The sequence below is a fragment of the Vipera berus genome (genome assembly GCF_964194415.1).
Source record: "Vipera berus genome assembly, chromosome: 2".
NCBI lineage: Eukaryota > Metazoa > Chordata > Lepidosauria > Squamata > Viperidae > Vipera > Vipera berus.
Window position 1 is genome coordinate 270,296,238 of NC_138203.1, and position 12,453 is coordinate 270,308,690.

At 43.7% G+C, this 12,453-nt stretch overlaps 1 protein-coding gene across 4 annotated transcripts in view; it reads left to right on the forward strand.

Annotated features, from left to right (window-relative positions):
* PRRC2A (proline rich coiled-coil 2A) overlaps window positions 1-12,453 on the forward strand; it is a 58,553-nt gene that overhangs the window by 9,115 nt on the left and 36,985 nt on the right. For all 4 annotated transcript variants that reach the window (XM_081321984.1, XM_081321983.1, XM_081321986.1 and 1 more), the window contains exons 2-4: window positions 10,714-10,880; window positions 11,134-11,311; window positions 11,433-11,532. In XM_081321984.1, coding sequence (XP_081178110.1) covers window positions 10,769-10,880; window positions 11,134-11,311; window positions 11,433-11,532 — 390 coding nt within the window. In that variant the 5' untranslated portion in view covers window positions 10,714-10,768. The remainder of the gene's footprint in view (window positions 1-10,713; window positions 10,881-11,133; window positions 11,312-11,432; window positions 11,533-12,453) is intronic.

The window sequence follows — 12,453 nt, forward strand, 5'->3', positions numbered from 1 at the left end:
ACTGGGTAGTCCTCAGGTTATGATGACCATTGAACCCAAAATGTATGTTGCTAAGTGAGAAATTTGTTAAGTGAGTTTTCCCTATTTTACGATTTTTCTTGCCACATTTCTTAAGTGAATCACTGCAATTGTTAAATTAGTAACATTGTTAAGTGAATCTGGCTTTCCCATTGACTTTGCTCGTCAGAAGGTCACAAGTGACCCCAAGACACTGCAATTGTCATAAATCAGGGTGGATAAGAATCAATGATTTTTTTTAAAAAAATGTGGATTTTTTTTAATTTAAATCAGATTTTTTTATTTTATCAAATTTATTTTAATAAAATGCTTTTGGAGTAAAAATCTGTCTAAATATAGTTTTCTATTTAAGATACATTAATAATTTAGTTTATTCGGCATGAAATGGAGCTTATGTTATGTGGCATGAGGCTGTATATTCTGCAATATTTACATTTTTGGTAAACTCATTCAATGAATCCAAGCTCTGCAAGCTGAGATAACATGCACTGCGTTGATGCATTCACACAATTTCACAGTAACCATGAGATAAATCATAAAACAAGGTTCAGGAATATTCTTTTATCCCATTGTTTTGCAAATCTATGTACACTACAAACTGTATGATTGCTTGAAGAGAAATGCATCTGTACCAGGCTCTAAGTGTTTTAATTTTTTAAAAAAAGAATTTGAGTAGTTCTCCAACTATGTGTGATTAACCTATTAACCTGAAATCGGTTCTGATATCGCTGTTTTACTAACCTGACAGCTTATTATTCTAATTAGGAAACCTTCATTTTGTTCGCAAATAATATTAAAGATTCTGACCACCAGCAAGAAAGTCCTTACATTGAAAGAGCACCTGTCATTTCAGATTCATCATGGAAGTGCCTGTTAGTGGGCATCCACTCACCTGCTGCCCGCCACGTTCCTCACCTTGTTGTGTCACTGCCGCATCACCAGCCGTCCCATTAATGTGAATGGGACTGTCGGTGAGTCAACAGTGGGTCAGAGGAGGAGCCGCTACGGGACAGAGATGACAGTTGCTTTTTAAAAATTATGATTTAAATCAAGTTGATTTAAATCAAATCCACTGTGTCATAAATATGAACCAGTTGTCAGGCACCCGAATGTAAATCACATGACCATGGGGAATGCTGCAATGATTATGTGACAAATGGTCATAAGTCACTTTTTTAGTGCCATTGTAACTTTGGACGGTCACTAAACAAACTCTTGTAAGTCAAGGACTACTGTATTCTAGAACAGACGTCCCCAACCTTTTGGGCACCAGGGATCAGTTCAGTGGAGAGAGGTTTTTTCCGTGGACCGGAGGGTGCATGGTTTTGTGTGCTGCCTGCATCCCACAGATGGGGCTTTGCTTGTTTGTGCGGACCGGTTGCTGGCATGCCACGGCCCGGGGGTTGGGGACCCCTGCTCTAGAAACCTGGGTCATCCCATGGGGGTAATTGGTAGGAGATTTGGAACAGATGAAAAGGAAGAATTGCTTTCTACATGGTCATAGGAAGAATGAGGGCCACCAACTTGGATAGTTTTCAAAGGGTTATTAAGCAAGATCCTTGAAACTTAACATTAAGAAAACCAAGATCATGGCATCCGGCCCTCTCAATTCCTGGCAAATAGATGGGGAAGAAATGGAGGTAGTGACAGATTTTATTTTCCTGGGCTCCAAGATCACTGCAGATGGGGACTGTAGCCAAGAAATTAAAAGACGCTTGCTCCTGGGGAGGAAAGCCATGGCAAATCTAGACAGCACACTAAAAAGCAGAGACGTCACCCTGTCAACAAAAGTGCTTATAGTCAAGGCTATGGTCTTCCCAGTTGCAATGTATGGCAGTGAAAGCTGGACCATAAGAAAGGCTGAGCGCCAAAGAATTGAAGCCTTTGAACTCTGGGGCTGGAGAAGACTCCTGCGAGTCCCTTAGACTGCAAGGCGATCAAACCAGTCAGTCCTAGAGGAGATCAACCCTGACTGCTCTTTAGAAGGCCAGATCCTGAAGCTGAAACTCAAATACTTTGGCCACCTAATGAGAAGGAAGGACTCACTGGAGAAGAGCCAAATGCTGGGAAAGGTTGAGGGCAAGAGAAGAAGGGGACGACAGAGAATGAGGTGGCTGGATGGAGTCACTGAAGCAGTAGGCGTGAGCTTAAATGGACTCAGAAGATGGTAGAGGACAGGAAGGCCTGGAGGAACATCGATGGGATTGTGATGGGTCGGACATGACTTCGCAGCTAACAACAACAAAGCAAGATCCAGAATGATTGGGCTACAGGTGGTGTTTTTGTACTATCTCCAGTATAAAAAGCAATACAAATCCCATTTAAGTTGCCATAGAGCACGTGAATATTCTTGCACTATTGTGACTGGAGGGCAGTACCAAAACAAATGCTGGATTATATCTAGTTTTCAGTTTTATTCTGATCCAACAGGGCTATGCTTTCATGCTTGTGATGTTCGAATGACAATTAGAAACCCTAGTATTTGAGATGCCATGTAAGAACGTTAAATTATTTTGCTTCCTCTGCCCACCCACACTTATATTTTTCACAGTTGTGCACCTTCAAAACAGTAATCTCATTATACCAGTCACCTATGCTTTTATCTTTCCATTTTTTTTGCAGCAGTGCTTTGCAATATGCTGCCTTTTTTCCCCTAATTCATTTATAACATCATTTTTATTTGCAGAAGATAAGCTAACCCCATCACCACCAAATTAGCAGACGGTAGAAGAATAAAAAGTTAATTTGTGCTATTTACAGGATGCAGTCGTGAGAATTAACATTTCAAACATACACAGTTTGCTTACTATGTAGAATACTTGAGTAAGCCGCCCTGAGTCTTCGGAGAAGGGCGGGATATAAATGGAATAAAAATAAAAAAATAAATAAAAAAAATAAATAAAAATAGAGCAATTTAAAAGAGAATGTAAAGGATCTTGAAAAAGAAGGGAGCTTTGTGAAGCTGGTCATTATTTTCAAATTGTCAAATCACCACGAGTGCTAAGAAGTTACTTAGGTAATGAAGCTTCAGCATTTGGAGAAATCCAGTTTTTAACATGGGAAACCAAAGAGGAAAGATACTCAGCTACAGCAAGAACAATGGCTCTTCTTGAGTTTTATTTGCACTCATGGCAGCTGCCATTCTGTGCGAAATCCTTTGTATCTATCTGCTCAAACCAGAAATTCATAGTCCATAAATGTAAAGCTGAAAATCTAGTTAGAATAGCTGCCGTGGCTAATTTGTCTTGTGACTGCCAAGTGTAGCTGCTAATGTGAGGAGGCTTTCATGTCGATGAACAGTGTATTTCCTTTAGGGGGTAGTTTTGTTTATTTTGCTTTCAGTTGCAAAAATAGAATACGGTCCAATCTTATCAGGTTACATTCCTCTTAAATTTGAAGGAGGTATGTAACTTGATATCGTTTGGAACTGTGTCGGTTGGTCAACTGATTTGGGTCCTACCAACTCTCCCTTGCGTTGTTGCCCCCTTCCTGGTACCCTGGCCTTCTGAAGCGCTCTCCCTCCCCTCATCATCCTTGCAGAAATAGGATAACAGCTCTTAAGAGAAAGAACCTGTCTACCTACCGGTGATCCCTAGTTCAGTCCTAGCTTATCTAAGTAGAGATTTGTAAGCTGAAATAACCTGCCTTTGAGCAGCTTCCGTGGACAGTAATCATCCCTGGGCTAGGGAACTGGTTGCATTCCCCCCCCCCCGCAAAACAATACCTTACATTAGGATTGAAATCCACATGCAGGTAGTCCCCAACTTACAACGGTTCACTTAGTGACCATTCAAAGTTACAACGGCACTGGGGAAAAAGTGACTTACGACCGCATTTCACAGTTTTGACCTTTGCAGCATCCCCATGGTCATGCGGTCCAAATTCAGCCGCTTGGCAACTGGTTCGTACTTACGACCGTTGCTGTGTCCCAAGGTCAGGTGATCACCTATTGCAGCTTTCTGATGAGCAGAAGTCGCTGGGGAAACCAGATTCACTTAACAACCAGGTTACTAACTTATCAACTACAGTGATTCACTGCCACAAGGAAGGTGGTAAAATGGGGCGAAACTCACTTAACAAATATCTCATTTAACGACAGAAATTTTGGTCGTAAGTCGAAGACTACCTGCAGCAAGTTGGAAGGGCCACTGTGAGTTGTATTACTAGTAGTCCTTGTCTTGTGACCACAATTGAGCCCAAAGTTTATGTTGCTAAGCGAGACATTTGTTAAGTGAGTTTTGCCCCATTTTGTGAATTTTCTTGCCAGAGTTGTTAAGTGAATCACTGCACTTGTTAAATTAGTAATATGGTTGTTAAGTGAATCTCGCTTCCTCATTGACTTTGCTTGTCAGAAGATTGCAAAAGGTGATCACATGACCCCAGGACACTGCAAAACCGTCATAAATATGAGTCAGTTGCCAAGCATCTGAGTTTTGATTACATGACCATGGGGATGCTGTAATGGTTGTAAGTGTGAAAAACAATCATAGGTCACTTTTTTCGGTGCCGTTGTAACTTTGAACAGTCACTAAACAAACTTGTATGTCAAGGATTATCTGTAGTTGAATTTCACCAGCTAGATCATCTGACTCTACATAAGCCAGTGTAATACTAGTAAGTCCTCAATTTATGACCAAAATTATGATGGAATTTTTAAAAGCTACTTGCAATCAGTCCTCAAAGTTACGATTGACTCCCCATAGCCATGTGGTTGCATATCAGACAGTTGGCACCTGGCTCACATTTGTAACTGGTTGCGACATTCTACAGTCATGGTTTTTGCCAGTTTCCGGGGGGTGGGGAGAAACCCCATCAATTTGGAAGGATAGATTTATGAAAATGGTTGTAAAATCAAGTCTGATCACATAGTGCCTCAATTTACAACCGAAATTCCAGACTCCATTGTGTTCATAAGTCAAGGACTACCTGAAGGCCAATTATCCCTACCCTTTCTTTCTCACTGAGATTGTTATTGTCCATGCTGAATTTACTGCTGAGTAGTATTGTTGCTGTTGAACTTGTTTTATTGCTGCTTCCTGCCAAGTGAAAGTTCAAATGTTTTGGGTGTCCTGGACAGGCTCCTCTGTCCTTCTCTGCCCTCAAGTCCAGCACCTGTCACTGAGTTCTTCCGCATCAATTCATGTCAAGTCTGCTGATCTTGACTTCAGAGAACTAACCAAGGGTTGCGCCATTAAAATGTGCCACCAAGCAACTTAAGAGATACTTGGACTCAGCTACCTCAAATGCTGTTGGATAGGGTTAGGATAAGTGCAAGTCAGTATTGTTTGTGGGTTGTTTTTTTTTCTTAAATTATGTTTGCATGCAATTGTACAGCACCAATTTAGCTTTGTTGTTAAAAATGAAGATTTGGAATTTGTACAGGTTAATAAAATAGATGTGCCAAATTCTCGGCTGATTTATGATGATGGAGGAGGAAATCATTTGAGGAAATGCAGTATAAATGTCATTGATTCCAGTTTTTTTTCCTTTTTTCCCCCATTTATATTATTGTCCAAAAAAGGAACTGAGCAGCATATAATTTGCAGAAAAATAAATAGTTTTGTGATTCTCAACAGAAATCTAGAATTAAATGAATTTTACAAGGGGATGTATGTACGGATGCAATGCAGACATTGTATAAAGTATACAATTAATCATACATTTTGCCTGTAAGGCAAATTACCTTTATTATAATAAGACAAACTATAGAAAGAGAGATGGATTTAGATATTGTGCTAAACCACTGTGTTATGTAGCATTGTAGGCACAGCAGTGCCTAAGATATTTTCCAATCAAATATGGTATAGAATTTTTACTTGATTGCTTCTCAATTGCTAGATTCTGTGGAATTGATGGGTTGCATGTTTTGTTAAAATTTAATTTTAGATTTTAAAGGTTTAATAATAAATCTAAATGCAAATTTAAATAATTTTGATTGCTTGTAAGTAGAGTTGTTTGTAAAAGCCAGGATTCGCATAACTGGTTTAAAATGAAGAATGAGATTGAGAATATTCTGTGTTAAAAAACTTTATATGTATGAGATGGTAATATTTAATTAGTTACTAAATGTGATATCAATCCTTTCTGTCATATTTTTAGCAATTTGAATTTACATGCATGGAACATGGAACTTCACTTGAATACCGAACCATTGTCTAGTTGGAGAAATACTGATAATTACAATGACCATACAAATGCTATCATATATGATTTGCTGTCTCTCTCATTCAAGAAATTAGATTCTCTGAATATTTTGTGTAAAGGCACCATTGTTAACATGACAGTGTTAAAAGAGGTTTACAGAATGAGAATGTATGGTTTGCAGCCAGGAAAACTGGTTTTGAAATGGCCTTGGGATGCCAGTCAAAGTTTATTTACAAGCTCCTAATCGCTTTAATTAGTTATTAACAAATATTAGCAAATCTAACAATCGCACAGCTGAATATTTCATATTCTTAGGAACTTCCACCATAATGAAAAATATTGTAATAAAATATCAGAAGGCAAGAATGTTACTAGGTGTAATAAACCGTTTAACTTATAAATCATTATTGTTCTTATCTGAATAAAGTAGCTATTTTGAGTAGTAAATGAGCAAATGAACAAAGTTTTATCTGCATATGCATGGGATCTATCTAGGTAGCGTGCAAAACCACCTCTGGTGGTTTTTCCTCTGGTGGAACAATTTTTCCACAGAAATGGTTCCTGATGCCCAAAAGCTTGGGGACCAGTGGCCTATGGAAAAGAGTCCAATGTGGAATGCAAGATAAGGTAATTGGTTAGTTTGCAAACTGGTTTTTCCCACAGAGGTAAATAGAAGTTTCCAATCATGTTCATAGAATACCTTCCAGGCTCCTGTGTAGCCTGTACACATAGGAAAAAATGATGGGTTTGTAGCATTGACAGGTTTGGATTAGATGACTTCCAAAATCAGTTTCAGGTCTGAATCTTCTCAAGAGTTTTATGAGCCAAGTGTCACAGTGGTGCTGAACCGAAAAGGTCTGAATCCATTGCCTTTGTTTGATTAGTGTAGTTCAGGAAAACAGCTAAATAATTAGGTAATAGGTGTTTTGGGAAAAATCGATTCCGTTCATTTCAAACGAGATGGGCAATCCATTGGCTGAATGCAGTCATCTGGCATCCCACAATGATACCACTGAAGTTTTACAGTAAAATGACACATTTTTAGACCCGTTTGTTTGACAGTGGTTTGAAAGCCACAATAGAATGGTTTGTCTTTTGGAGTGAGCCCATTCTCATTGGTATCCTAATCTCAGCCAAAAATATTGGCTGAAGAAATATGTGGTGCCCTTCTTAGTGGCATCACAGCATCACTGGTGGGCTGAGTTGCAGCCCCTAGCTCTTATACCGTGTTTCTCCGAAAACAGGACCTAGCCCGAAAATAAGCCCTAGCCCAATTTTCACACCAGTGCCAATATAAGCCCTACCTCAAAAGTAAGCCCTACTTAAGAGTCTGTGCAGCTGGCCGCCCGCCCACCCATTCTTTCTGCTTCCTGCTGACATGAGGTGGAGGGGGGTTTGAGGATGAAGTGAGGCAGGGGAGTGCGGTGCTGCCCCACACGCCCTGGACCGGCTGACAGAGGGCCCTGCATCAACATGCCGACAACTTCCTGGCCTTGCCACGGCGTCTCCAGCAGCCCAATGCAGGATCACCAGCTCGCTTCTCCTTACCACCGCAACAAAGCAGGACGCTGAGCAGTGCGCCTGTGCCGCGGCCACTAAGCGAGGTGGTGGGGAGGTGGAGGACGAAGCTGATTCTCCTCCTTACTTGCCGTCGCAACAAAGCAGGAGGCTGAGCGATGCACCCATGCTGCGGCCACTAAGTGAGGCTTAGTGTGTTTGGGGGGAATGGAGGACAAAGCCCCAACAGTATCCTTGGCCGCCCGGCCGGAGCAGCCCCTTCCCCATCTCTCCTCGCTTCCCCAAAGAATCCCTTCACCAACCTGCTTTCCGGCTCATTCTCTGCCACTGCATGCAGGGCAGCAACACAAGCCCGTGGGACTACCGGTAAAAAAAAAAAAAGTTCAATCTGACCTTCCAACTTTGAGAGATATTTTTTTTTCACGAGAAGTTGGAAGGTTGGATTGGTTTGGTTTGGTTTGGTTTTAGTCCCACAAACTTCTTTTTGTTGCCCTGCATGCGGAGAACGGAGCCAGAAAGGAGATTAGTGAAGGAATGTGGTTGCCCTGGGGTGGGGTGGGGTTTAGGATTTGGCCACACAACAATGCTTATTTTATTCTTTTAAGTGAAATTTTCTTGACTAGAATTTTCTTTGATAAGGCACATAGGTGGAGGAATGGGATACCAAAGAAATTACCGGTGGTTCCAGGATCTAATCTGGGTCGGTCACCGTGACTGGAAGTTTTGTCTTCCGAGCTTTCGGACTCGTGCTAGAGCCCCCATCCTCAGGGAACATGCCTCTAGCAGAGTGTGTGCCATTCTGTGTGTGGGATTTATACGGTGCCTGTTGAAGTAGTGTGTGCTAGAGGGAAGCTCCCCGAGGATGGGGGCTCCAGCACGAGTCCGAAAGCTCAGAAGACAAAAACTCTCGTCCCAGTGACAGACCCAGATTGGATCTTGCAACCTCGTCCTGGGACATGTCTATTTGCCTTTGTTCATTGACCAGGAAGTGCTGGGGAAGCCAACAGGGAAGGTCACTTGAGCTAAGCCTCCCCTACCCGCATATCCTTCCCCTGCCTCTGCACTTGCACTGGCCATTCACACACACTCCGCACGCACACACACCCGAGGCTCCTCCGACACACCATCCCTCAACCTTGCCAGGCACCCTTGCACTTTCCTTGCCTGGCAGCAGCCTCTTGCCTGCCTGCCTGCCATCCTCTTTCCAAACCACTTGACACAACTTACTACCAGCTTCCCCACTAACATGGTTGTGGGAAGCTGGCAGGAAGTTGCCCCACATGATGACTGTGCTAACAGCAACTGGGACTGCAAGGATTGCCGTCAGTTAAGTAATATGGTCACACTCTATGACTCTGTTGCTTAGTGATGGAAATTCTGGTTCTAATCGACGTTGTACGTTGAGGACTACCTGTGTCTTTCTAGACTTGTGACTCCTGCTCAAGGAGTAGGTGGCAATTCTGACGTTAGGTTGTGTGCCAGTTTTACTCTTTCCTGGACCATGGGGTTCTGCTCACAGTCACTCGCACCCTAGTCACCTCCAAAGTGGATTGCTATAATGCAAACTATTGTGTTTCCCCGAAAATAAGGCCTACACTAACAGTAAGCCCTAGCTTGATTTGGGGGGGGGGGCTAATATAAGCCCTGTCCCAAAAATAAGCCCTAGTTTTGGGGCAAGGCACACACCTAAAAATCAAGCTGGAGTGGGGGTGTGGAGCTGCCCCACCCACCCCACACCCACTTACCTTGCAGCCAGGCCTCTCCTTGCCGGCCCACTTCTTCTGAGGCCTCTTCTGCAGCCAGGCCTGCATTTCTCAGTCACAGGGCTTTCCGAAAGGCCTGTGCAACCAAAAACCGAGGTATGCATTGAATCCATATCTCGGTTCTGCAAGACCTCAGCAGCTGAGCACCAAGCTATGGATTGAATCCATAGCTCGGTACTCGGGTGCTTAGGCTTTCTGGAAAGGCCTGACTGCAAAATGCAGAGCCGAATGCAGCTGCAGAACTTCGGCCCCAGAAGAAGTGGCCCAGCTACGTGAGGCTGTCTGTGCCGGAGGTGAGGTAAGGCCTACCCCAAAAATAAGACCTGGTGCCTCTTTTGGAGGCAAATAATAATAATTTAAGACCCGGTCTTATTTTCAGAGAAACACGATACATGTGGCTGCCATTGAAGAGTATTCAGGAGCTTCAACTGGTACAGAATGTGGCTGCACACTTGTATGCCTTTAGAGACAGCACAAGTCACACCTACGTTCTGTGAGCTACATCGGCTGCCAATATGCTGCTAGGTGCAATTCAAGATGCTGGTTCTGACCTACAGGTCCTCATTACTTAAAGGACCAGCGATCACATCTCCCTGCCTCATCCTCATCAAGTGGAGCAGGAAGAATTTGTTGTGATTCTTGTCTGCTAAGGAGTTCCATCTGGCAAGGCGAGACAATGTACTTTTATTGCTGTGGTTCCCACCTCTCCCTCCCAGGATGAGTTAACCCCATCCCTTTTAGCTTCTCAGATGGCCCTCACAATGTGATTCTTCCAGCAGCCTTGGGGATCCCTTGGGGAACCTACATGACGGCTGTATTGGATCTTCTCCCACCGTCTTGTTTACTTTTGAAGCGTTCCGATAGTTGTGACGTTGTTTTAATTGTTAAATTATATACCACCGAGTCATGTTCAGTGAGATGGGCAATCACGTAAAAGTGTTTTAGTTATATTTCCCTCAAAGGGATATCAAAAATTGGACATTGTAGTGACAAGCCTCAGCGTTGGGTAAGGGAAAGCCTCGTGTCAAGTGCCAGTTCAAGGGATGGTTCTGCCTTTTAGAATGATTTCAGAAGGAAGGGCAGCATTGGTGTCCTTTTTTAAGCTTTGGTGTCCTCAGCCTTTTTTTTTTAATTTGGCCTTAGCCTAAAGCTGGCACTGCTTGTGCCAACCGGCTACTAAATTTAATAGCCGCTGGTTGATGGGGAAAGGTAAAAGCAACCTTGCTGCGTTTTCTTCCTCTCAGTCTCCTTTCTTCCTGGTCCAACCTAGGCACGTTTCGCGGGGAGCCAGGAGGAACCATCGTACTCAATGACCTTACAGCGCAATGTCAGATCGTTTGGGGCAAACAGCAAAGGGGAAGGATGGAAAAAAGTATTCGTCGCTCAACCTGTTTGATACGTACAAGGGCAAGTCCTTAGAGATCCAGAAACCCACAGGTAAAACGGCCAGGGTGTATCTTCTTCCCAGTCCTGCTCTCAACGGAGGAGGCAGCTGCCATGATGAACTTGGTCTTATCTCTGATGCTCTGATGTGGTACTCGCAGCGCCCTGAGCAGCTGTCCCTTACCGTAACCAGTTAACTCTGGGGGATTGACCAAAGTCCGGTTGACAATCGGCGTGAATCAGGACAGTCGGCTGCTCAAAGATGTCTCGGGGCTGCCTTTAACCTTTGAAATCCTCTTCCCTGCAGTAACCCCCCGCCATGGCTTGCAGAGTCTCGGTAAGGTTGCCATTGCCCGACGCATGCCACCCCCTGCGAATCTTCCGAGCTTAAAAGCGGAGAACAAAGGCAATGACCCCAACGTCTCACTAGTACCGAAAGACGGGACAGGATGGGCAAGCAAGCAGGAACAGCCAGACCCAAAGAGGTAAGACAAGACACAAGCCGTTGGGGCGTCTGTACCCATTTTCAAGCTTACACCATTTTAACTTTTTTATTATTATTTGTTTCTGGGCCTCTCTTTTTTTTTAATTTTTCCCCCCCTCTAGTACCGATGCCTCGACAGCTCAGCCGCCGGAATCGCAGTCGCCGCCGGCTACACAGACGTCTGCCTCAAACCAACCGAAACGACCCCCAACAACCCCCGAGGTAAATTTGGGGCAAGAATGGGAGGTTGGAAGCACTCAGCCAGATTCTTTTTTTTTTCCTGGACTGTTATGTCTATCTAAGGTAAAGGTAAAGGTTCCTCCGCACATGCGTGCTAGTCGTTTCCGACTCTAGGGGCCGGTGCTCATCTCCGTTTCAAAGCCGAAGAGCCAGCGCTTGTCCGAGGACGTCTCCGTGGTCATGTGGCCGGCATGACTAGACGCCAAAGGCGCACGGAACGCTGTTACCTTCCCACCGTAGTGGTCCCTATTTTTCTACTTGCATTTTTTACGTGCTTTCGAACTGCTAGGTTGGCAGGAGCTGGGACGAGTAACAGGCGCTCACTCTGCTACATGGCACTTAGGATGTCTGTCGTAAGTTGTAACCTATATTTGGCAAAAAAAAAAAACGGATTTCTAGCTGTAGCCTCTCCTCTCTTACTCATTATTCCTCCCTCTGTCCATCTTTGATATATCCGCTCTCCCTCTTTTTATCGTTCGCTGGTCCACCATGTAAACTACTTTTCCCTTCCTCCCTTGGGTAGCAGTTATTTGTCAGGAAAAAAAAAGACTTGGGCCAAGACTCGATTGAAAACAGTTCCTGCAATTTCTGCCTCCCTAAAGACTGAATATAAATTTGAACAGGCGTGCACATCCACGCTCTACCTAGGTGATCATTTTACACCAGCTCTCTCTTGGGCGTCAATTCTCAGCCAGCCCTCGGGGCCTATAGAAGATTTAGATAGGGGTTAGGTCTTTTTTGTCTCAGAAAACTGGGTCTGCTATAACTGACCGGAGAGGTAATGCAACGCAAGGAATGTGCCAAATTGACCGGTTTAGGAACCTAACCTGGAAAATTAAGATTTCTCCAATATTTGTTTTCCTCCCCTATGGCCTGTGTGATCTCCTCCAGATTATGCTATTC